The sequence below is a fragment of the Lingula anatina genome, chromosome 2 (assembly GCF_051362555.1).
Source record: "Lingula anatina isolate TDL-2025a chromosome 2, LinAna3.0, whole genome shotgun sequence".
In the NCBI taxonomy this organism is placed as follows: domain Eukaryota; kingdom Metazoa; phylum Brachiopoda; class Lingulata; order Lingulida; family Lingulidae; genus Lingula; species Lingula anatina.
Window position 1 is genome coordinate 5,711,354 of NC_141768.1, and position 25,987 is coordinate 5,737,340.

Here is a 25,987-nt window from a genome sequence, read left to right on the forward strand (position 1 = left end):
GTGAACATTCGGACCAATGAACCTTCGGACTATTGAACCTTCGGACTATCGCTACGGCCCCGGCTTATCCAGGTTTATTTGAAGGGGGATCTGGAACGACAGGATTCTGATGCGAAGTTGACCATCGCCCCCTTGGTGTGGGGTTCGGGGCCTGCTTTAAGGACCCCGAAAAATTTTTGGTGTTTTGGAAAGCAAACTGTGCCCTTTTGTACGGTTTAGAACTATAATTTAGTTAGTCAAAATTCTAATTTCGAGAGGGGAATATTGGTGCGATATATGTTTCAGAAACTGAAGGGGGGGAGTCCTCTAAATCCGCCACTAAAATAGTAGATTTAACGGAAATGGAGAAGACAAACATATCGGTTCTATTTACAGTGTGGTAGAGAAGAAACGGAGTATGGGTATTATATCTAACACAATCTTCATTTACAGAGAGCTCGATCCTCACTTACAACTTTTAAAATAAAGTTAAAATAAAATGACGCTCTCCGGTTCTGTAAGTTGATAAATACTAAAGCTAAAAACTAAAACAATTTGTGCAGTGATATAAGTGCCCTGCTGTGAACTTCGATTTATCGCACAAGAAGTGCGCGAATGGCACTTCATTATCTTGATGCCTACCGCTACCTGGCGTCAAGTAAATAAATCACGGAAGTAAACATAAATGGGGAGAGTCGCACATGTAGTCGGCACTATTTGCCACAATGGCGAAGACGACAGGATGTCCTCCCGGTCGTGGCGGTAATTCAACCATATTACTTTTACTTATTTTATCCTGGATATCAATGTGTTCGTGTCACCCGCAGTGCCTCGACTCAAGGCCTCCATTCGAACCCGGCAGCAGGCTAGGGTTTTGTCCAGAGTACACCGATTTTGGATGTTGTACACCGGCTCAGGACAAAGAACTGGGGGATTTTTATAAACAGGTTGTTCAAAAATTAAACAACAATGGTTTGGGCGCGTGTGTTGACTTTGCAAAGCAGATTCTCTGTCAAAAGTGCTCACCCTATGCAGCTCATTTGTATGATGCAGAAACTAAACTAATACCTCGTTCTATGCCCGGCATGTGCACCAGTTATTGCCAGCAGTTTTACTCGAAATGCCGAGACTCGGTCAAGTATTTAACGAGCGACAAGGAAGTTTTAGCCACGCTAGACAGTGCCAATAACTTTTGCAATAAAATGAGTCTTTTTGATGTAGACTACTGCTATCCGGACCTTCTCACAAACTCTGTACTTAATTCAGATATTGTGAGTGCTTTCAGAAATGAAGAAGACTGCTTGTGTCTGGAAGAGATCGCTGGAGGACTAGGCAACCCCCTATTGGCACGATCACCCATGGACGGAACAAAAAGACTCTTTGTAGCAGAACAAAAGGGGCTTGTCCATATATACTTCACCAACAAATCAAGATTGGCTGAACCTTTTCTGGATATAAAGGACAAAGTTTTGACTTCTTCACGGCTTGGGGATGAAAGGGGATTCCTTGGTTTGGCCTTCCATCCAAGTTTCAGTGTCAATCGAAAATTTTACATATATTACTCTGTTCTGAAAAGTCGCAACCAGTATGTTCGAATAAGTGAAATGCAAGCCTCTCTTTCTGACATGAACAAGGCGGATAGAGAAACTGAAAGAATACTTTTGGAAATACAGGAACCTTATAGTAATCATAATGGGGGCGAGGTAGAGTATATTTACTAGACTAAATAAAGTTTGCAGTCACACAGTTACCTTCCTCAATGTGTGTAACTATGCCTGATTATGAGACTGAGCTTTATTCGCCAGTGCATTGGTTATAATTATCTGATATCAGGTGCCTCTGAAATAGTATGCAAAATTAAATTACTAGTATACACCCCTGTTAGGCTCTATTCCCATAGATTTTAGATCGATCTATCCCCGCGGGGAGTCTCACTAGATTACTTTCAGATAATCCGACTTAAATGTCCGTCCCGCCTACTACAAGCTGTAAGGGGGTAATTAACTTTCGTGTCTGCCCGGCTGACAGCTATTTAGCGTGAACCCCCAGGGAGTTAGGTTGATCTAAAGTAGGTCGATCTAATCTATGGAAATGGGGTGTTTGAAAACACCCCCAATCTGAATGGTGGCTCAGCAGCAGAAGAGGATAATTGTGAGGTTGGATGTAATCACTCGGCTAGCATATGGAATAAGTCTAGGGCCATGCTAGACTTGTATTACGCAATATAGACAGGGATGTGCACTACAGCACTTAATGTGAAATCACTTCCACTGACATATACAAAGGGTATGTCTGGTCTGGCAAGGAACACATTCCTGTTAATTATGTGAAATTGCACAGGGTGCAGTACAATATTTTTGTAACAGACTACTAGCACACCCTGTGGTCAGAGAATAAGTAATTATAGTGCAGTCCCATATATGTAACACTTGGTGTCTCCCCCTGCATCTAGGGGCAGATTCAGAGATATTTTCTGACAGTCTGCCAAATTATCTTTGTTGATCTATCCTCCATTTTTTGACCGTCTTCTGAAAAAAAAAATTAGATGCCTGTCAATATAAACGTAAAAATTCTGATCTTCCGAAAGACCCCTGGAATGAGTTCAGGCTTGGTTTGAACGCATGGATGTAAATTTCCTCCATAACTACCCTCAGGCTGGCTCTCTTATCATCATAATGGGTTCTTGTCCAATTTTTTACCGTCTCCCGCAGGATCTGATGCCCTTGTTTCTCTGAGTGAATGTGTTTAGAGACAAGGTCTGCAGTGATGGAGCTCAGTCTTTTGTTTTCCGTGACCCTAGATTTCGGTGTTCTTTCTGCCTGCCTGATGTGTTCATTATCAAAGTAACAGTCCTTCTTGTTCCCCTGGCATTTGATATAGTAGACTACAGTTTTGATATCTTTTTTACCCCTCTTGTCTTTAGGGTGATACAGGACCTGTTTAAGAGTTCTGTGTGGTTGAAAACAAACATTTACTCAGTGTTTGGCAAAGGTATATTTCACATAATTAGGTTTCCCCCTTCATGTATGGAATTACTTTATTGCCATTGGGCTTATTCCCTTTTCTCTGTTATTGTTGGATGTTGACTTGTTTTCAGATGGAAGACTGTTCATCACTTTATATGTGAGGAATAGTTTCAATTTTGTGCAGAAAGTGAAAAGTTTAAACATGTAGGAAGTTGATACAAGTGAAACCAATGCTGGTATTTAGTGGTTTATTGATTATGTAATAGCTCACTGATTGATTCATTTATTTGAAAGCAGGTCACAATGGCTTTTTTCTCTTTTTCATGTCTTTTTCTCAAAATTCCATCTGTCAAAGATTTTTGCTGTGCATATCCTTGACCTGAAAGTGAAAAAAAAATTTCCAACCAAGAAACTTGTCTATAATGATACTTAACGTGTTGCTAATAGGTAACTCGTGTTTCATGACATTCGTTTAATTGGTTTTCAATGATCATTATCTTCTTCAAAACATAACAATGCTTTAAAGCTGTGTTCACAACCAGTTGACCTGTGTACTAACTAGTCCGCAGATCAAATATGGCAAGCACTTGACCATGGATTCTCAGGTGCACTGTTCCAGCATGGGCAGGGCAACTAATGGTTTGTGGACGCACACAGTTCTGAAAAACTTTATATATCAGCAAAGAGACAAAAAATTGCTTTGTCACTCTGTCAACATTTACTGCAGGTTCTGGTTCCAAATTGCCATTTATATGCACTTCCCATAGATTAATGGATTTTTGATTGAATTCAAGTGTCGTAAAAGGTTATTATTTTCATGAAGGTGAAAAGTTACTTTCCTTGATGGTCAATATGAGTGGTTTGACTGTAAAAGCTGAAAAAATGTTTATTATCAATGAGTTTGATTAAACAAATTCCCTTTTTTTTTTTTTTTTTTTTTTGCAAATAAGGACATTTATCTTATTCTTTGAGCCATATGTCATGAAATGTATTTTTAGCAAACTAATTATATTATTTAGAACTACAGCTTTTTATTTATGATTTTCAAATATATTATTTTGTAAAAAAAAATGTACTGTACACAGAACATCCTAAAAGTTAAAACATTAAAAGACCACATTTTCCTTTTTTTTTAATATGATACATGCCGAACTCTCCAATTTTCAACTTTTCTCAATATAATGCAAATGGCTGCATTACATTTAAATTGGAATGATGATTTCAAAATCCTTACTTAAACTAGCAAAGACAGTTCCAGTAAAACTATATACCCTTTAAGGAATGTCATTTAATATTTCAAGATAAACTTGTCAGTTATTTTCTTTGAATTAGAAATATTTATCAGTTGTTTTCTTTTGGTTTCAGATGTTGTTTGGAGATGATGGTTATCTGTATCTCTTTGTTGGTGATGGAGGGTCACAAGGAGATCCACAGAACAATGGACAACGCAAGTATGTGAACATTTCATCAAAAAATATTTTCAAAAATTGAAAGTTAAGATAAGAAGGAACATTAAAATGACAATTACATGTACCAGCTAAAGGGCTACATGCAATGATAGATATTCGTGAGATATAACCTGTGACCTAGTATACAAGTATATACGTTCTGTGTCCTATATATATATTATATATCCTATTATATATATAACTTAAAGGTGCAAGATTTAATCGCAAAAAATGATAATATTAAGGTATACAGATGTAGTTCAAATCACTTGCTTAGTCAATGATAATTTTTTTATAATTCAGTAGAGATGACGTGACATTGACATATGATACTGCAGGAACATTGTTTAATAACATATTGTAGACAATCTGGGTTTTAGGGTATATAAGAAATTCTGTAAACTGGCAAACAATTGCTACTCATTTTTTCAATTATTTGATAAGTGACGGTAAGGGTGTGCTGGGTCATTTAAAAGTCATATCACACATTGTATGTGTTTGTGAATCATCTAAAATATGCATACTGAAGTATCAGTTTTTAAATCAAAACTACAACTGTTTGGTTGTTAATTAGCTGTTTGGTGGTTCTCCTTCAGATAAGATTGGGAGGAGAGTCAGATTAAGAGCTCTGCAATTCAGGTTGATTGTAGACCAGTATTCACAATACTAATGAATTCAATATGCCCTTAGCCATTATATTATTTTACGGTGAAGCTAATTCACAGACTTTTGCAATAAATTAGTTTTATGACTGCTGGATTTTTTTTCTGCTTCTCTGTTTATTATTTGAATTACTTAGATGTAAAAAAATCCCGAAGCTAATCTATTGATGGTATAAGTTTATATTATCATTTTATGCTCATTATCAATAGATATGACAATTGGAGGCTTCGGGCATAATATTAGGCACAGGAAATTAGTCTTAACTCACATAATAGGGTTGACTATTTTTTATCACTGTGACTACTAAGGGTAAGCAAGAAAGAAATGACAAGTTTTTCTTTCTTTTTTTCCTTGTATTTTTTTTTTTTTTTTTTTTTTTGCAAGTTTTGATTATTTAAATGTGTCATTATTACTTGTATTTCTAAAAGCAGTATTGTCTTTTTCCAAGTATTTCAGAAAAAGATTTTGTGATGAATGCAAAAAATGGTGTGGGTTGGTTACATTAATTTTATAATTAGCAGTGAAGTTCATAAAAAATATTTCAATTATGTGTCATGTTTGTATGGAACTGTGCACTGCTGTGTTATCTGATGAAATGTGAGAGTCTGTATGTGTAAGATTAACTTTCATTATAATTCAACAAAATCCATTTGTTTTTGATTTCCCAACACAATCTTTAAGTATGAAAGCCTAAAATAATTACTCAAAAATTTGTAAATTGATTTCAGTCTGAGATGTTTTAATAGTAATAAAATGTTAAAAGTCTCTAAAGTATAAACGTTTTGTTGTTAGTGTGGTGTTTGATATAACTTTTTATTGTAGAAAAAATTTGCTATAACATGGTCTCTGCTACAATAATTTGTTTACAGAAGTCAAAAGTCAAATAGACTAGGACTTTTTATTTATTTTTTAAACAATGCAGTCCTATTCATCTTCAAGTATGTATAAAATTTGTGTTCAAATAACTTAAGGCAATTATAATTTATAAATTAAAAATCAGTTGCAGTTAGTTTTAACTAAAATATGACAAAGGATCTATTTTTTATGATCAAGATTTATATTACAGGAAAATAGAGCCTTTGCTATAATGTTTAACTATAGTCATATCTTGAAAGTGGATATGTAATCTTTTTAGAGACACCCTTTTGGGCAAGGTGCTTCGAATTGATGTGGATTCCACCACTGGGGGCCTTCCATATGGTATTCCAATAGACAACCCCTTTGTGAGTGAGGCGGGAGCTCGACCAGAAATATATGCCTATGGCATACGTAATATCTGGAGATGTGGCAAAGACAGAGGGGATGACAAAGGTATAACTTGTTTTAAAAGGTGTATTTTTACAAAGTGATTGCATCTGTTAGTGGAGATAGGAGTGCCAGAGGCTCATGTTATTGTGATGGTGAGATATTTTTTGATTTCAGGGTGGTCATTATTGTCATGTTTTGCAGCATTAAACTGAAGATATCACTCTGATGACTTGATATTATTGTTTTTTTTTCAATTCATCTGCAAAATTACACTGACTGTTTAACCTTTTTCATCTGACACCAACTGAACTTAAAGGTATACTATTTGCATATGTTATGTACCCAAGTCACATTTTCTTTGTCTACCTATCTTGCACAGAGATTTGCCTTCTCCACTTTAGGCTTTAAAAATGATAAACTCCTTGAAATTAAGGTAACTTATGTTGATATATCGTTCTGAAATGTACAGGAGTATAATTGCAGTATAATTGATTGGCTAGCCATTTAGAACTAAATTATCTAATTAGATATGGTATAAAACTTTGAATCAAAGTGCACAGATGCTTGAGTGGCAGAAAATTGCTTTTTGTCAAGAAAAATTAGATTTGGTGGGGAATATAATAAAAATATAATCCCTTTACCTTTTTTTATACAAAATGTAGGAATAATCCACAATATACACCATAAAAATTATTAAAGTTAAAAAGATTTCAGTTGAGGAATACCAATAGCTGAAGGCTGGGACAACTGCTCCAATCTGGAATGAATATTTCATGGGTTTATGGATTTTTCCTGGCAAGTCGGCTAGATTATTCTAGGTTTATTTGTGTAGTCAGACCATTTATGCAAGTTGATTGCCCCAGACATAAAGGGCTGCCCAGAGCTTGCTGATGTGCACTTGAGTGTGCAGCACTTGGGTTATGAAAGTGACGGCCTCACCTGATGTTATCAGCTTGCTTATGAAAGCAGTAGAAACAGGACGTTGCACTTGTTCAGTCAAAAACAAGTTTTAATCTTAGAGAGAGAGACAGGAAACGTGTAATTCTTATCAAACAGCAAGATGCCAATTTACCTGTATTTTCATGTAGTAACTACTGGTATAATTTGGGGAGGGCATTGGTCGATCATTTGGAACAAGTTGCATTGTCATAAATTTATATGTAAATCGTGAGTTCTGCCTAATGTGAAGATTACCCATTTAATTGAAGTTACTTTACATTAGAACACATAGTAGTCACTAATTGTGATAAAAAAAAAACAGTTTAAAATGACACGGTGGAAAAATTTTAAACTGGTACATGTATACCTCTTATCTGTACTTCCTGCAAATTAACAGAAACATTTTTGTTTATTTACTTTGTTTCAAAAGTGGAGTATTTCATTGTTTTTATCCTATTTATTAGTTACAAAAAATAAATAAAAAATATCAAGCTATAAATTAAGCACAACATCTTAGATTTTGAATACCTTAAATTTACTGACCAGAACAACATTATGGATTCTGTGACCAAGTCATTTAAGTTGCATGCACAAGGGCATTATATATGTGTCTATACATATAATATTAGCAATGATTTATTTCCCTTCACCAAGTGTGTTCCACAAATCAGTCACATTTTGGCTGATTGTAAATATTTCTTTTGTATGTTACTTTGGTGGCTAGTTCCCAGGTCACAATATATGTTTTTTTCATTTCATTTGCTGTTATAAATGTTCTTACCCCTTGCAGTGTAATAGTGTCAAGGGCACTGAGATTTTGCCAAAAAGTGAAGACAGCCTAGCAATTTTCTGCTGTATTGGTACTTTTGAATTCAATTGCAGGTGACTTCAAATGTCACCGCCCAGATTTAAGGAGGCTTTGTTATTAAGTTCTCGAACTTAAAGCACTGGTTGATAGTCTTGCTTCCAAAAATATTTTGTTGCCCTAAAAGAGATTGTTTGTTGATTTATAGACTTGTCAGTAGTAATATTATACTTTAAATGCAGAAGATCCCTTCAATGATAGAAGTCATTTGATTCTCAAAGAAGACTGCACTTATCCTTTGTTTTTCAAATATGATAGATTTTATTATATGTGTAGGTTGTTAATGGAAAAAGTACACCTTATCATAAACACTTAAAAAAATGATTTAGATGTGATTCACCATCCAGCTTTGCTTGTTGACCTACCAAATTTATAGTTGCAATAAAATAATGACATCTCTTGGAAAAAAAGATTAAAACTTTGTTGGCCATTAAGACTTTGAAAAATATATCAAACAACAGTATGCCACCCAATTGAATATACTTTATGTTTGATAAGTTGCATAAAGGTGGCCCTAAGCACCCTATTTAAATAAAAAAAATATTCAAATCACCTGCCTTTGTTCCCTTGAGGAGTTTAAGAGGTGTGAAGAAGTAAAAATTTAGGTTTAAGTAGAAAGGGTGACTTTTTTTATTAAGATAAAACACTGATAAAATGCATTTTGTGTATGATAACCATCACATGACTTTAGTACGCCATGTTTAAGACATTTTAACTTCATTATTTGCAAAAAATTGAAGCTCAAGATCATATACATGTATTATTATGGTGAGAAGTACCAATACTTACGCTTCATTAGGAGTTACAGAAATTTAAAAAGTAATCTAGTAACATGTGTTTGGTTACAGTGTTTTAAATTGATGAATAAGGTGACTTTGGCATTAGGCACTTAGAAAAATGTATGGAAAGCAAGATCAAAACTCATTTTGTTGAGTTATTAATGCCCATTATTTACTCCCTGTGACTTAAATTTTTCTTCTTTTCCTGAATATTTGCGTGTATTGCCATTGGCAAACATATAAACAAAGAGGTTGTTCTAACTTCAGGAGTTTTATTGCTGTGTATAAAAACAACACTGCTATAATCACAAGCTAGGCTGTACTATAGACTATTTGAAGGAATCCATCTTATACTTCCCACATTAACAGATCTGTCAGTTAGTCAATGTTAAGTCTAATTTAGCCCTGATGTGAACTAAGTCGCACATTAAATGTCACTTTGAGGAAACAGTAAAGTGCAGGAAGGCAATAATGATATCATTCAACAACTTCCTACAGTTGACAAGCCAGGAACCTTTTTTTTTCTGTAAGGACAATGATAACGAAGGTTAACATGACAGATTGAATAAGTTTCTTCATAAAGCATATTACTGCTCAAACCACTTATAATACTTCTTGTTGGCAAGTGAATAATTGGTCAGATTGTTATATACATATTAAATGAAAATTGTCAGCAATAAGAACTGTGATTCATGTAATTTCCGTGTATTGTATCAAGATGTGCTTGAAATATAACATTTTGTCTTCTTGATATCTTCAGGTTATGGCAAAGGCCGAATCATCTGTGGTGATGTTGGGCAATCTGCGTACGAAGAGATTGACCTTATTGAAAAAGGAGGCAATTACGGCTGGAATGGAAGAGAGGGCTTTGAATGTTATAAACAAGACAAATGTGGAAAAATGGGTAAGCATAAGCGATGCGTTAAACATTTTGGTAGGTTATTTACATTTCATTAAAAGTATGACTAGTTGAGGTGAAAGTCACAAGTAAGTTGTTTTCTTCATATTCATGATTACTGAGGTAACTGACCTTGAGTCAAATGCATCTCTTAGTTTTTTGCCGATTACTGAGGTTATTGACCCTTTTTAGAGACGGATGAACATCCACCTCTTACTGAGCATTAGTGTGAGAAATCTTATAACACATATCACATGTAATTACCTATATCTTTCACATAAAATAGAGAGGATTTGTTTTACTTTTTAAAATAAATTAATGCCTTAAGGCTGTTTTCAAGCCAAATGAGAAAAAGTAATTTAACAAAACCATCTCTGCAGTTAAATTTGATAATGATTAACTCATCACAGCACACAACTTGCTGTATTTTCTCTGGCAGTTAGTTGGACAACAGATGGATTAGATTTCTTTACTTTGGTGAACTAATGGCAATGGGACTGCTGCCAGAGATGGTGGATCAAGTTCTGTTGACCTAACTTGAGTGGCAACAACATTTTATGCATTGCTGGTACCCAATAAGGGATCCTGAAGTCTTTATCTTGCTTGAAAGAAGTTTTAGTGCTTACTGTATATAGGTGCCAATCATCAGTATTATATGTGTATATTTTTCAAATTTGTTTATGTGAAACATTCGTCCTTTTCACATCAAGCAGTATACAAATGGTACTTCCAATTTGAGAGGTTTGGCAATTTTGCAAGAGAGTGACATGGAATTGGTCATGTAATTGATTTTTTTTTTCTTCCAGGACCAGAAGTTCTTCCCATCCATGCATACAGCCACAGTGTTGGCAAATCTGTCACTGGTGGCCATGTTTACCGAGGATGCATGAATCCCAACCTACAGGGGGCTTACGTGTATGGGGATTTTATGAACGGGTGCGGTGAAGTGATTTCTTAAAATATTTTAGTAGTTTTAGATTCTACTTCGCAGTCTTCCTGACCATCCTCTTGTGAAGATGCACTTTAATTTTGGTACATATAAGTCTGTATAAGGCCCCTATTTCACACCGACCACGAATCCCACGAATCGCCAGGAATTAACAAATTTCAGGATTCGTGAGGATTCGTGAGATTTTGCCAATTTTCTGGTCTAATTCGACACGCTCTACGCTTCAGTTACGATACAGGTGCGATAGTGTAACGAATATTCGTGGGATTCGGCTGGAATCGCACGAATATTGTCCAGAAATTCACTACGACTTTTTGGAATCGGGAGTTCGTGGCCAAAACTTTGAACAGCTCAAAGTTTTTGCCACGAATTCCCGCTTGATCAAGAATTGCAAGAACTGACTACGATTATATATGAATCTGTTAAGAACTTCACGAACTGATTACAATTCAACCACGATTCCTGAAATTTTCAATTCCTGGCGATTCGTGGGATTGGTGGTCTGTGTGAAATAGGGGCATCAAAGTTTTTGCCACCAATTCCTGTTGGTCAAGAAGTGCAATAACTGACTACGAATATATAAGAATCTGTTAAGAACTTCACGTACTGATTACGATTCAACCACGAATAGTGAAATTTGTCAATTCATGGCCATTCGTGGGATTCGTGGTCTGTGTGAAATAGGGCCATAAGTTATTGAAATATGTGTATTGAATTATGGCACATTTTCATTTAGACAAAAATAGCATTAATGATGATTTGTCATCTGTGACTATGCTACGTACATTGCTTTATACTCTTTCACATAAAAAATATTATAATTTTTTTTTTAACTTTTATCTTCAACCTTTGGATTACTAAAAGGATTTATAAGAGTCATTACATGTCTATAGTCTGTAGCTACTTAGAACAAAATCTTCAAGTGAATTTATGCTTCATGGATTCTTCCAGGAAAATATTCAAATTAGAAGAAGACCGTGGAACAAATCAATGGAGGAACAAGCAAATTTTTATGTGTGGCCCTGACAAATGTCTGAATGGCCTTGTCAGCACTTACCCCAAGTATATCATCTCCTTTGGTGAAGATGAAATTGGTAAAAACTCAACTGTAACAGCAGTTTTAATATTAATGTACACAACTTTCTTTTAACATTTTATGAGTATTTATTCAGCTGTTTTGTACACAGTGTTACGATGTTTGACAGATTTATTTTGAAAAAAATTAAATTTTGCCTAAGAGGTTCTCGACCATATGTTCATCCTTATGTCTTCTACAGGTGAGATGTCCTGTTAAGATGTTTGACAGATTTATTTTGAAAAAGAGTTACATTTTGTATGAGATGTTCCCATAATATGTTCATCCCTATTTCCTCTGCAGGTGAGATGTACATGTTGTCCACCAACTTTGCCAGCACTACTGTACAAAATGGGAAGCTGTTTAGGATAGTAGACCCTGGCAGGTGTGTGTGTGTGTGTGTGTGTGTGTGTGTGTGTGTTTATGTTTATGTTTATGTGCATGTTTGGGATTGTGTGAGTGCATGCATGTGTGTGGATGGGTGGGTGGGTGGTAATGTGCATGTTTGTGAATGTGTGTATGAACCTGTGGGTCTTTCTGTATGTGTGTATGTGTGTATATATATGCAAATGTGTCAGTGTATTCATCAGTGTGTTTGTGTGTTTGTTCATAAAGTTAGTTGTTACAAGCAGCCAGATATTTTCTTAGTTACCTAAAGTACCTTTTTTCTTTATTCCACATATTTAATTGTGTTGAAATATTTTTTCTTATTTGACTTAAGTGTTTTCATGAATTACGAATTCAATCTTTGATTATTGTTAGAAATATAAAAGCTAGTCTTTTAATTAATCCAGGCGAGGAAATCCAGAAAAATGCGAGTCTTCCAGAGAGTATACAGCAGGATCTGTCAAACTGACACCAGATGTCACCTTTGCTTCTAATGTACCAAGACGTAAGTATGGATTCAATATGATCACAGCCTCAGTCATGTCTTTTTTCAATATAGTTTTTATAGATTTTTCTATTTGTAACTACAACTAAAATATGTTTTGCAATAAACACCTTTGGCTGACTTACAATAGTGTCATTTTAAATGAAAAATTAATATTTTATATATTTTGAACTTTCGGTAAAATGTTTGTGTATATTTTCAATGGTACTTTTTTGATATTTGTATTCATGTTGATCAGTAGACATGTTTAAGTCTAGTTATAGTACCTGGATATTTTTATTAACATCTTTAATAACATATAGATATCTATTTTAACCACATAATATTATATTTATCTTGTCACTGAGCAGATTTGTCTAGTTTTTTCACCTTGGTTTTTCTGCTTCCTGTTGCATTGAATACTGCCATTTATTAAACTGAGGCTCACAGCAGGTACTACATGTATATGCTGTACTTGTAAGACTGATAGTCAGCAAAGTGTTCCTTATTATTATTATTATTATTGTTATTATTATTCAAATTAATGCTCAGTGACATGATGAATCTGTTATACATTCAGTTACTGGGGGGAGTGGGTATGGAGTGTTAAGGGGTCTATGAAAAAATGTGTATTGGATAAGAAACAAATACAAACTATATTCATAGACCCCATAATATTTTGTTCCCCCACCTCCAGTAAGTGACTTCATAACTACTACGTACCACTAATTATATATGCTAAAACTAGTTATTTATGATGCTTATGTCATTCTGGTAGAATTTGCTCTGGAAGGCGAAGTCATTTCAAGTTACTAAGGGTATGGTATTAATTTTAGGGCTACTCATATCTACTGACTAACTGTTAAAGTGTTGAATTATATATCTAACAGATCTAATGGATTAACAAGTACATGATAACTTTTGCTTTAAAATAAGTTTTTTTTAGGGGGGGGGAGAAGGGTGCTCTGACCTACTGTATGTACTTGGATAATTTTGGGAAAAAGATGTGCTGTTGGTGATCGATTTTCCATTTATTTAGAAATGGAAATTTTGATAACATATAGATAAGAACATGGGGAACATGGTCAAATCATTTTAAATATAATTGTTTGAGATTTGAAATATCATGCACTATAATTATGGCCTGGTTTGGGAAGACAGTCTGCAATAATTTGGATGCATTCTTAAAGCTGACTTAACATGCAAGAGTAACAGGGAACTAGGAAAATTATTGAGATTCAAAATTTGATGCTTTTTTGGCTTTTTTTATGCATGTCAGTTTACATTGGATACAGGATTGAATTGTGTGCTATTTCTAACCATTTGGAACTGGCATTGCATAATTGGTAATGATAAGAATCTGTAATGTATTGTACAGAAGAAGGGAACATAACAGTTCCTCCTCAGGAAGAAACAACTGAACCAACAACAATAACTTCCACTTTGCTGTCAAAAGAGGGAACAACTCCAAAAGTTACTAGCACAACAGTTAAAAAGAAAAAGCCAGGTACAAACGCAATTATTAGAGTCCATTTTATAATGATTTTAATCACTGTTAAAACATTAAAATGAACACATTATTTGTGTCTACATACCCACCTCTGTTATAATCACAACACATTGATATATTTCTTAATTGGTATATGCATGGTTGTAAATTTTGATTTTTTATTTTTTAATGATTGATTTAAACTTGCATGCAACATATAGTATACTAACCTTTGTTTGAATGACAGCATGCATATAAATGTTAATTTATTGCTCACCTGTAATTTCTCACCTGTAAGAATCCTCCATTTATAGAGATTTCTGGTGGCTGTAGTGGAAAGGACAGTAGTTAGATCTACCCGAGAATATATATATATATATATATATATATATATATATATATATATATCTTGGGAATATACCTGCAGAATAAAGGGTTTAGTTGGGAAACTAATTATTTCTTGATAATGTGTAGAACAGAGGGAGAAGATTGGGAAATAGAGGAGGACCAAAGTAAATAACTGTTGTCATATTTTCAGGTTTAAGGAAATGTTACTATGTACCATACTCACGTTTGTATGGCATGATCAGATGTTACATGGACACGTACATATTTTATGTTTAATCTACTGTGGCATTGACATGTAGGTGAATTAAGGTGAAACCAAAGAATAATTATATATTATAGTACTTGTGTAGGATAGTGTAGACAAGGTCTAGTCTTGTAGATACTGTAGAATGGGGTAAATAGCACACACAGTGAATAAAGATTGTGTGATAATGAAGGCGTATATGGAGAAACAATAGTTTTATTCAGCTGTGGATTAGCTGTAGCCTTGTACGTAATTTAGAATGGGATAAGAATTTTATAGAGGTGCTTAATTTTTTTCCTGAACATCTGCAAAAGCTGGGCCTTATGAACATAAAAAAATAAATTGCATTTTTATTTTCATAGTGGGATTAAAGAGCACAATGCAAATTAGGGAAATAATACTTCATTAGATATAAATACGTTGTATTTCCACTGCAGCCATGAATACTCTTTTTCCTAATATAGAGGTGTATCCAGGATGGTGGGTTGGGGGTATGTGGGGGGGGGGGGGGGGGGCAGGGAAGCTGTATTCCTCCTTACAATGACATTGGTGCCTCTTTATGTGCAGCACTGCTCTTGTTATGTTTCAGTTCCTAACTGGTATTGGTTCCCTCATTTTATGAGGTGGCCCAAAAGAAAGAACCAAAGATGATTTCTGAGATTGGTTTTGATTTTGAGTACATACAAGTTTTTAATCCGTTATTGGATTTTGTGCAAATCTCACCAAGGCTTTATTTTTGTCAGGCTCTTTTTTATGTTTTTGATGCTTATGATATAAAAGGGTCAAGGATTATTACTTATGCCAAAGCATTGTAAGGGGCTTAAATATTTCTAAGAAAAAAAGGATGGGATCATTCATTTCTGTATTTGCTGTAAATTTACTAATTGTTACAAAGATATTTGAGCAATAAAGTCATAACTGAGTTACAGAGCTTTGATGGCAACTTTCCTTCAGCCAGTAAACCTACATTATTGTACTGGAGAAGATATATTCCTATGCTAATAGTAGAAATGTCTCGGGTGCCTTGATCCAATAATTTACTGCTGGCCTGTAACCTATGTGATAACTGCATGGCATTGGATACAGAATGCTTTCAAATACACTAAGTTTTGTTCTATGACTATGATTATCATAACTTTTTGCAATCCACTAAATGATATTGTCTATAAAATTCAGTACTTAATATACCCTTTGGCAGCCAAAACCTTATTTAATGGAAACTTCCCTGCAGTTAATTCACATCCTTGACTGCACATCCACATCCTGTGCAGTTAATCCACATCCTGCCTAATTTTTCAGTGTGGGGAGTAAGGATATATGTTAAGATTTACTGACAACTGGGACTGTAGCTGTAACTAAGGTAAAAGCTCCAAGTCACTCTTTATGATTGTATGCTTTTTTTTTTTTTTTTTTTTTTTTGAATGCTTGTCAGTTTTTATTTTGAGATTTGAACAATTCTGGATGCAAAAACTGTTTTGCTTATGTGGAGTAAATGTTTGATAGTGCATTTGATACTGTTAAGTAGAGCATGATTAGAAGCTTCAGATATTGAAGTAGTTTTTTTAAATGCCAGACCATATCATTTAAGTGTGGCTGCATTTAATGCTGGCTTAAAAAACAAATATCATAAAACCCAGGAACCTCATGGCACCGTTTGTTGTAAAAAAATGATAATGAATAAATAAACAAAAATAAAAGTACAATGATTTTGTGACTTGGAGCTTGATGGATAGGTTGAAATGAAGTGTGGATATTAACATTTTGCTGAAACAACTAACAGTCTTATTATTCTTCTTTTTCATCCCAACCTTCAATGCACAGACTGTCTACTTAGTGTATCTTACATATGCATAACATATGTTCTTTTATCATATTGTGCCAAAGTGTAGTGTAACATATTTTAATACTGCTAATTGCACATTCATAAGATGAAGTGTCGAGGCTCACTAATTTGGTACCCCCTGAGTTTCCAAGTTCTCTTAGACTGCATTCACATCGAGTTGAGCCATGGATCTACAAAGTCACGAACTAGATATGGCGGACATATATGAAAGGAAAACCGCCTAATCTTTTAATAGTCTCCCCGCCTCTCATACGCCTCCCCATGTGTCGTCCCAATGGAGCCGAGATTTAATGACTGTACCCCCGCAGGGACGACACGTGGGGAGACGTATGAGAGGTGGAGAGACTATTAAAAGATTAGGCGGTTTTGTCTTTCATGTACATCCGCCATATTTAGTTCATGACTTTGTAGATCCATCGCTCAACTCGATGTGAATGCAGTCTTAGGCCACATTCACAACAGCAGACTAACTAGTCCCCAGATCAAATATGGTGGCCCACTTAAAAGCTTGCCATCTAATTCCCTAATAGATGCTGAATAGATTCCTCGCAGGGATTACACAGCAAGCATTCAAGTGGGTTGGCCATTTTTGATCCACGGACTAGTCAGTCTGTTGTTTTTAATGCAGCCTTAATTAAGCAAAAACACTTGCCCTACCTGAAACAATAAAAGGAAACATAAGCTGGGTAGAAAAGGGATAAGATCACTGCCATTTTTCCTAAAGTTCACAACTTACTGGGAATTCTTCTATAGCCGGTATGCACCAGCTATACGTATTACTGAGATATTGAAAGAAAACACAGCTACTGGAAAGTTCTTTGATTGGTCTGAAAATCCTGGTGATGTACAGTACTCTGAAACTCGGGGAGCCTTGAACTAACAACAATTGCGTAGCATATATATTTGATTGTAGTTGATAGTTTTTTTAGATTAATTCACTAGGTACAAAAACTTATCAGGGAACATTATTTATTTTAAATTCCTTAAGAATACAAATTATTGAGTCATAATTCTTTGATTTAGAGTTTTTTTTTTAACTCATATGCAAAATTTTAATGAAAACTTGATTTCAACTCAATGTATATTGCATACCAGTGTATGTGTAAAATATGTATATTGAATATTAGATGACTCTATGACATTATGAGATATAAGACTTGATTTTATGTGAACTCTGTCAGCTAAAGGTAATGTGATTTTTAATGATGAATTTCAAGCTTTATAATACTATGTTCATTTATTTTTTTGATATCTTCAAATGATTTTGTGGATAGAAGTTGGTTGTAAAGTCTTAATTCTCCCTTTTTTTCAGCTGCTAATTCAGCATCTAGTCCTGGGGTCAAAATATCCTTATTGGTGCTGATGGTCCAAATATCCAGAATGATCTTTATCTGTATATGAAAGCAAGCTGCTAAAGTTGTATATTTTTAATAGCTGTTATAGTAATTTGATTGGAATTTCGGTGGGACTATATACAAGCTGAATATAAGTTTGTGCATTTTTATGTATCCAGAGAGCTACAAAAATGGTAATCTCAATTTTTTTGTGTAATATTTGTGCATAAGCTGTACAAACAACCTTGGTGCTACATGTAAAGTACATATTGAATACATATCATTAAAGAAATAACAATTTAAAATATATACATATTTTATGCAATTTTGAAATGCAACAAAATGGAGTTTATTTTAATGGAGAGTAGTTTGTAACTATTGTTTTTTGTAACAAATAAGATGTATCAATCTGAAAAAATATTTTTTTTAGAATCTCACAATCTTATCTTTTAATTAAATATCTGGCATCTGATATTTAAAGTTTCTTCTATTATTAATATTATATGGATGTTCTAAATTTGTGATACAAATATGTATGTATTAATGGTAACTGGGACTAAATAAATGAGAGTCAAATAGGATAATTTTTTTCTTGCAGAACTAATTTTATTCTTCACTACTAAATGCACCATATGACAGGTATCATTTAATATGGAAAAAATCAGAAGCTTTGATTTCATCTTCAACTTTTGGAGGTTCATAAAAACATGGTAAGGTACCACTAGTGCCACACCCGAACAGTATCAGTCTTCATGCCTTCCTAATAGTCACTTTTCACTTGAAATAATGAGATTTTTGATTTGTACACTTAAAATCTAGATAAAAAACGATTTCTACAACAAAATCTTGTAGTTAAGTGACATATTGTTTTGAGAAAGTGCAGAATTCATGTAGTTCCTTGTCACTATCCCTTGGGAGAAATGAATACCTTAACAAGGGTTAACATTGCATCTCAGAAATTCCAAGTCTTTGCCGGGACAGGTGTTGCCAGGGGGGAGGCAGGTACGCATGCGTACCTGTATTCCACCACCACAGGTGACAGGACACTGTGTCCAGGCACTGAATGCTGTCCAACCTCCAGCACTTGCTCCTAAAAACAAATAAATAAAAATAAATAAATAAAGAGATACATACTCGAAATGTACGTTTTAAAAATATAATTTATTTTCCCTTTATATTATAATATTTCCCTTTATAATGGATAAGCAAATGAACATATAAACAACTAATGTCCTTGTTGTTATCAGAAATAACATTTTTCAAATTATAAGTTCATAATTAAACTTACAAAAGCCATATAAGTAAAATTGTTTTAACAATTAAAATACAATGCCAACTGGCTACTTACATGTAAAATGTTTGTTGAGAAAATGAAGATAATGGTGGAGGTGGGGGGAGGTTACTTTGTTCTTTCCACCTACACCCCCCCCCCCAGATTATAAAAAAGGTGATTTATGTTTGATAAATTTAAGGGGAAAAAAATTAGGTTCATCAATTTCTTACATCCTGATATTTCTCACTGCAGACATATTTCCTACCTTGTGTACCAGGTATGATTTTATATTTTGCCTGAAAACCCTGGTTGTTGTAATCAGAATCTGAGGCAAACTTAATCAGCAGGTTGTTGACATTGTAGATTTCCGTCTGTCCTTCCTTTTGCCTACCACAGAACCTGAGAAAACATAATAGAACTGAAGATACAGCCAGCAACATACACTCCCCAGAGAGTTCCCTGTTGTTCTGCAAGCTTTTTCTTTCTTCATGAAAAAAATACTACTAAACTTGTAATTCTAATGTGTTGTGTAATTCTTGGATATACAAATATCTTGACAATATCTTACATGTATAATGTTGTTTATTAATTGTCTAACTTAATTTTACTTATTTATTAATTTATTGTAATTGCAGATTATACAGAAGTCCCTAAGTTGACAAGTACTGTATCTTGACAAAAGCTAATGTGTTTGGCATTATATTGTTCAATTCGGTGATTTAATTATTTTTCCTTCATCCAGTGTTTCCCATCATTTCATTTCAATTTCGTAATTGCAGACATATTGAGCATTTTATACCTTGGTCCTGCTTTTTCAGGTCCATATTTTCGAATTTCCACCCAGTCATAACCACATTCATAGCGTCCGTTGTCAAGCTGGTCTAGTTCAATGTCGAAATGTTGGAACGTCAGTTGAATTTTAGATCCGATGGGGGCCTATGAAAAGGATAAAATATTCAGCTGAACAAAACGTTTGTCGCAGCACACTGTTAAGGCACATTCTTGCACCAAATTTTGACTGACAAATATGTTATCTTTTATTAAAGAATGTCAAAAAATATTAAAATCAAGCTTTATTTTTTTTACAAACTATGTTTCAGCTGATGCATATCTGTACATGACGTTTGATATCTGTAGAGCTGGCATTAATCAGACAGATCATATATGCGAATACAACATAAATATATCAGTATTGTGACTCGATTTAGTTTTAATTAAAATAATTGAAGAATACTTAAAACCGCACCTTAATAAGCCAGTAACAGGTTGTTGAATCCATGTAATTGCTAGGGAAGTTAGGAGTTTGAATTGTGCCTTCACTGGCAGCATACACACCACCACATGCTGCAAAGTAAATGTAGGATTAGTTTAATTTCTTTCTTTATTATCCATAAATTACAAATTTTATTAACTAACAAAACGGAAATAACAGATATCGGCATCCATTACAGATAATAATAATAAATAGACCAAACCAAACAAATATGGTCAAATCTACCTTGTTCATTTCAGAAGTAGAACAGTTTAGCTTTTCCAAATGATATGACGATAATGATGTTAGATAGAAGCGAAAGAAGAAAAAATACCGCTTCATGACTACGTTCTTTCAGTTCTGCTGCGTAAATTTTTGTTTAGCCTATAGTGTGCAATAATTTTCTTCTCTTTCCCCCTCTCCCTCTCTCTCTCTCTCACACTCATACACACACACACACATCGTCGAGCTGCACTGTATATCGTCCGCTGGATAACTGTATTTCGTTACAGTTTGCCTTATTCAGTAATTCGGAATTCGGATTTACTTACGGACGTCCGCTCTGTTGATGTCATTACAGAATGGCCCGCCAAGTCCGTGTGGACACTTGCAATTACAATCAGGACCAATAAATCCACCGTTCTCACACTTGATGTTGGAATTACAGTGTGCTGAAAATGATTTTATTCATAGTTCAGAGTCATTTCTCATACCAACAGACTGCGCAGTTTTTCTATTCACATGCCTTGATTCTATACATCAAATTAGATTAAGAAGTTAATAATGAGAAACAACGCAATTTATGAGAAATTAACTGTTATTCATTGTACGGCGCCTCAAGAAAAAAATCTAAAAGATAAAAACGAATATGTCTTGTGAACTCACCATCGCATTTGTACATTTGGTTAGCCAGCTTGATGTCGTAAAAACTCAGTCCTATTCTTTGTCCGACCACATTCTGCATCTCCTCGTCACGTGTCTCCACAGTCAACTTGTCACCGTTGGCAAATTCCTTTTATTAATCATAAGTTTAAATAAATGTATCATTAGAAAACGTAAAATCCATATAAAGCTTGTTTCATTCTGTCAGCAAGAGTTAAGACGAGGAAACATATTTCAGGTCAAAGGATGGATTGCAGTTTGATTGTGCTAATTCCAAATACATTTCTGCTCCTTTTTGCTCTTTCTCTCTCTCTCTCTCTCTCTCTCTCTCAGTGCAAATATTTTCTCAATACTTACGCTGCTGCCGTAGTGCATCACCGAGCCAAGATCATAGGGAACATTTCCATCGTCGATTTCATCGCGGCCATATTTTTCAAAGTTTCCGACTCTGTTAGGTAACACGTTTTCTAACTTGACGTTGACAAAACTATCTCGGTCAGGTCTGGATTGTTCATGATAGAAGCCCAAAGCATGTCCAATCTCATGAACTATAGTACCCAACTGAAATATGAAAAGATGCACTGAGATCGATATAATTAAAATAAGACTCGTAAAATCGTAAAAAAGCCCCCCAAATTTTTTTTTTGTCATGAGAAACTTTTCCTACAAGAAACATATCTAAAGAGGCATATCTTGGGCTAGGAGCCAGAAAAACATAACTGAATTTTTTTTGCTTCAACAATTTCCAATGCAAAACTCAACCTTTTGATTCTATTTTGATTCTATTTTCATTCCTTTTGATTCTATAACCTAACATTAGTAGTAATTCCGTTAAAATTAACAGACCCTTGGAACGTAAAGGCGAGATGGATGAGTAGAAAATAGAAATACCTAAGTCAACAAAATTCCCACGAAACGTCGAGATAAGTAACAGTCCAAGGCGTGTCGTTGCGTGTATGGTAAATAATTAGGTTTATATGCTTAGAACATGTCCTGAATGCGCTTAAACGATACTACTTAAAATTATTGTCGACCTCAACAAATTTAATACACTTACCATGGAATCGCAATATAGGCCGATCGAAATTTCTTGTTTTCCACCAATTCGACCAACGTGAGAGTGACACCTAAAATATTTTAAAAATTCCAGTTTTATTTTTCTTTCACCTTTATTAAGTCAGTAAATAGTTCTTTTATTTTTCACTTATGACACGCATCTTTGTTTTCGTACCTGCACTTTGTATTTCCAAATACACGCAGTTTCGCTATTCACATCCTTTTTTTATATACCATGAAGTGTAGTTAAGAATAGGGGACCGCTCATCATGATCGTAGGTTTACAGCAACCCATATTTAGTAAGGATTGACTTACCTGTTCTGTCTTTTAGGAAGATGAAATCATACATACCCGGTCCCGTTATAGAAGTCTACATAATCATCATGTTGCAGCCACTGCATCAGGGCACTTGTATAAGGCCTGAAACGAATGCACGTGTGTTCTTCCCAGTGCTTCATGGCTTTCTTGATATTTTCTTGGCCCTGGGGAGCTAAATAATAGAAAATAGAAAAATTGTTTTCGTTGTAATAGGTTTAATTTATTGTTACAAATAGTGAAAATAAGGTATTAGCTAGATATGTTAAAGTATGTTCACCAGGGTGTCAAATCATTTTGACTGAAAGATTCACATGTAAATATTCAGACAAACACAAGTTTCAATAAATGTTAAATTCGGACAAACCTATAGAAGAACTGAACACATAAGGCACAATCCCCATTTTCCAATGGCTGTTGGTGTCTCTCATTGCTTTTCTCTTTTGTGCGACGTATGACCTCTTCTTGCGAAAAAAAGCGGGGACATTTTTGCCTGTTTCTTGTTTAATGCGTTCAGCTTGTTCTGGTGTTATCAACAAGTCGCCTTCGAACTGACCGGGGAGGGTCTCTACCTGGTGCTGTGTAGCATATAATCGAGGTTTGTTCTTTCCAGGCTTGTTTTTCTTCACCTGAAATGGCCCGAATTTTAAAAGACAAACCGTACCGATTGCCCACTTCCCCCCTCCCTCCTTCCCCTGTTTTCCCAGCCAACCCATGCCAGAGTCAACTCTTTCATACATCGTGATTCAGTCCTTAGGGTGCATTCCCAGAGATTTAGATCGATCCAGTGATTAAGATTTAGATCGACCTAACTCCCTGGGGGTTAACGCTAAATTGCAGTCAGCCGAGCGCGCACCATAGTTAATTACCCTTTTACAGCTTTTAGTAGGCGGGCCAGACGTTTAAAAGCCGGCTAAGCTGACAGTAATCTAGTGAGACTCCCCACAGGGATAGATCGATCTAAAATCTATGGAAATGGGGTCTAACGGGTAGGGGGGGTGAGGAGGAGTTTCGTTTTGATTTGATAAATTGGTATATATGAAAATGGAAACTCGAAATTTTTTGATGATCCGACTTTGCTTACCCACAACAACGGGTGAACTGAGGTTACCTTCATCAGGACAACATGATTATTTTCCTATTCTTCATGGTATAAGTAAGAAGGAGCCGCCTTGGAAACTATTAAGCCCAATTCGCGCCTTTATCATTACACGGGGTCTACTGTAAATACGGCTAAGTTGATAAAAGTAGATCAATTTCAGTTTATGACTTTATTACACTGATACTGTTTGTATTCAGTCAAACGGTGTCCCTGATTTTGAGTGTCGACTAATTCATTTGATTTAATAAGACCATTCATCAAGTGATAGGTGAGAAATTGAACCGATTAGTAATTTATTAAGTATGTGCCGTTTGTGAAAAGAAGCACTCGCAAATTCCTATAGCCAACATCGATATCAGATTTGAAAAGAGTGCCGCAAAAAATAATTATTTTAAGTACATATAAGATAATATAATGCTACAATTTTTCATAAGGTTTTTTCTAAGCGTAGAAATGCGTAGAAATGATTCAGAAACATCAACGTATCGGTATGCTTTTCTTTTCAATTATCAATCATAAAAAATGTTTTCCAGTAATACTAATTTTCCAAGCAAGAAAATGAAAATAAAATAATAATTTAAGGTATAGAAAAACAAAAAATACCCTCATTAATTCCTCCAGTTTCTTCTCTTCCTCTTGTGCTTCGGCCAACGATAGCTGGAATGCAATGTCACACAATAAAACAATAATATGTCATGCTCATAAATAAATAAATTAATAAATACTGTACACGTTTTCAAATGTCTCAAAGTCATATTTCTTTGTCTCAATGTCATGCAAAGATGATACTCTTTCTCAATTAAGATCTCAAGAACGATAAAATTCTTAAAAGAAAAGCACTTGAAGTCGATATTTCTCTTCCCTTTGAAATGTCATATCAGTTTTAATAAATCGGGGTACATTTAAAACTAAGCTGTTAAGAAAGAACTAAGTTGTTTTGTTTAAAAATGTCACAAAAAATTGAATCCAAGTGCTGTAACGGGACGGCTAAAGGTTCGTGAGAAGGGAAATTTGCTTTTCCGGAAAAATAAAGTTTGAAAAAAAACGTATAGAATACTTAAACTTCTCTTTTGATTAATTTTTTTTTTTCATTTTTTCACGTATAAGATTTACATACATACCGTAATACCGCTCGTATTTTGTTGTCTAGATCGTTAGCAACTGTTGAACATGTTGATTGAGAAATAATCAAGATCGAAAAATAAATCTTTAACAGCTTTATCTTATTCCTGAAAAATATATTATAAATAAAAGGAGGGAAAGTCGTCACCTTACCGCATTACAAATTGCAATCAGTGCTAGCAGAAGAAATGTCGTGACCAAGACGCGAAATCCGTTTGTTGGCTTTCCCATAGTTGAAAATCTCACGCCCGCTTCAACGTGTCCGAAATCGTCGAATATCCTGAGCGCAACTGGTCAGCCGTAGCTTTCTTTCTACGAACAAACTTTAATACAAAAATCCTTCTAACGTAAGTTTTTATAGACACACGCTCTCCTGAATGTTTAAATAGGGTACAATATGACTTCCCTTGTGCAAATAGCAAGAGTTTAATTGCATCATACGTCAAATACGTATTTCAGTTATGGACGCGGTAAATCAGACCCATCAATTGATCCTTGGTATGAGAGAAGCAGTGATATGCTATTCATTTATTCTCATCAAACGCACGAACAACTGGGTGGTGCCCGTAACTCTTAAGGTTAACAAAAAGTAGCCACAATCCGCCTCTTCATATGCCTAGTTACAGCTGAAGGAGGACCGATATTGAAATGATTTAGTTGACAAGAATCCGCAGATTTTGATAAAATTTGGACTTCTCAAGAAACAAAATTAACGCTGATTTTCAAATAAGGTACAAGTGTCAATTTGTGCAAAAATTCCAAAGTCAACAAGTTGGATTGATTGAGCTTGGAATTCATTGTTTTTCTGACAGGTAATTTGTCATGATGTTGCTGAAAATATGGTTTTTCCTTTCCCGCTTTTTGAGCTAAATACGACAGGAATAATTGCATATCCCTTCTGTAGCGTAATGCATTCTGCAAGTTCCGCCGGAAAGTTTAAATTAACACACCCTAATTACTGTAAAAACTTGGACTAGGCCAATGGATCAACCTATTTACAATAACCGGCTTGGTCACTTTTCTTACGACGCCATTATAACAAAGTC

General features: G+C 34.7%; 2 protein-coding genes across 11 annotated transcripts; one reads left to right on the forward strand and one right to left on the reverse strand.

Annotated features, from left to right (window-relative positions):
- The first annotated feature begins 637 nt into the window (after positions 1-637).
- On the forward strand, positions 638-18,522 carry LOC106180454 (HHIP-like protein 1). Of its 10 annotated transcripts, none has more exons than XM_087005042.1 (11): positions 638-1,682; positions 4,311-4,396; positions 6,192-6,367; positions 9,648-9,791; positions 10,592-10,721; positions 11,686-11,828; positions 12,113-12,194; positions 12,604-12,701; positions 14,059-14,187; positions 14,708-14,826; positions 17,917-18,522. In XM_087005042.1, exons 1-10 carry the CDS (start codon positions 705-707, stop codon positions 14,791-14,793), a joined length of 2,052 nt encoding a protein of 683 aa, XP_086861168.1. In that variant the 5' UTR covers positions 638-704; the 3' UTR covers positions 14,794-14,826; positions 17,917-18,522. The 10 variants fall into 10 exon arrangements, with proteins under 10 accessions (XP_086861168.1, XP_086861169.1, XP_086861171.1 ...); XM_087005043.1 differs by having other exon boundaries at positions 14,708-14,812; XM_087005045.1 differs by lacking the exon at positions 14,708-14,826 and adding an exon at positions 15,351-15,437.
- Positions 18,523-18,604: 82 nt separating this feature from the next.
- LOC106176899 (protein SpAN) lies at positions 18,605-25,296 on the reverse strand. The gene is made up of 12 exons (XM_013559485.3): positions 25,095-25,296; positions 24,423-24,476; positions 23,085-23,346; positions 22,754-22,892; positions 22,403-22,472; positions 21,703-21,906; positions 21,349-21,475; positions 21,015-21,134; positions 20,458-20,555; positions 20,011-20,147; positions 19,477-19,610; positions 18,605-19,028 (listed from the first exon to the last, which is right to left on the reverse strand). Exons 1-12 carry the CDS (start codon positions 25,170-25,172, stop codon positions 18,868-18,870), a joined length of 1,584 nt encoding a protein of 527 aa, XP_013414939.2. The 5' UTR covers positions 25,173-25,296; the 3' UTR covers positions 18,605-18,867.
- Between the last annotated feature and the right edge of the window lie 691 nt (positions 25,297-25,987).

Bases quoted from the DNA above. Each gene is read 5' to 3' on its own strand.
- LOC106180454 (XM_087005041.1), top strand. From the start codon at position 705: ATGGCGAAGACGACAGGATGTCCTCCCGGTCGTGGCGGTAATTCAACC. The intron at 9,792-10,591 runs GTAAGCATAAGC...TTTTTCTTCCAG, and splicing joins AGACAAATGTGGAAAAATGG to GACCAGAAGTTCTTCCCATC. The intron at 12,702-14,058 runs GTAAGTATGGAT...TGTATTGTACAG, and splicing joins TGCTTCTAATGTACCAAGAC to AAGAAGGGAACATAACAGTT.
- LOC106176899 (XM_013559485.3), bottom strand. From the start codon at position 25,172: ATGGGAAAGCCAACAAACGGATTTCGCGTCTTGGTCACGACATTTCTT. The intron at 23,347-24,422 runs GTATTTTTTGTT...GGGCCATTTCAG, and splicing joins AACTGGAGGAATTAATGAGG to GTGAAGAAAAACAAGCCTGG. The intron at 20,556-21,014 runs GTAAGTAAATCC...TTTACTTTGCAG, and splicing joins CATCAACAGAGCGGACGTCC to CATGTGGTGGTGTGTATGCT.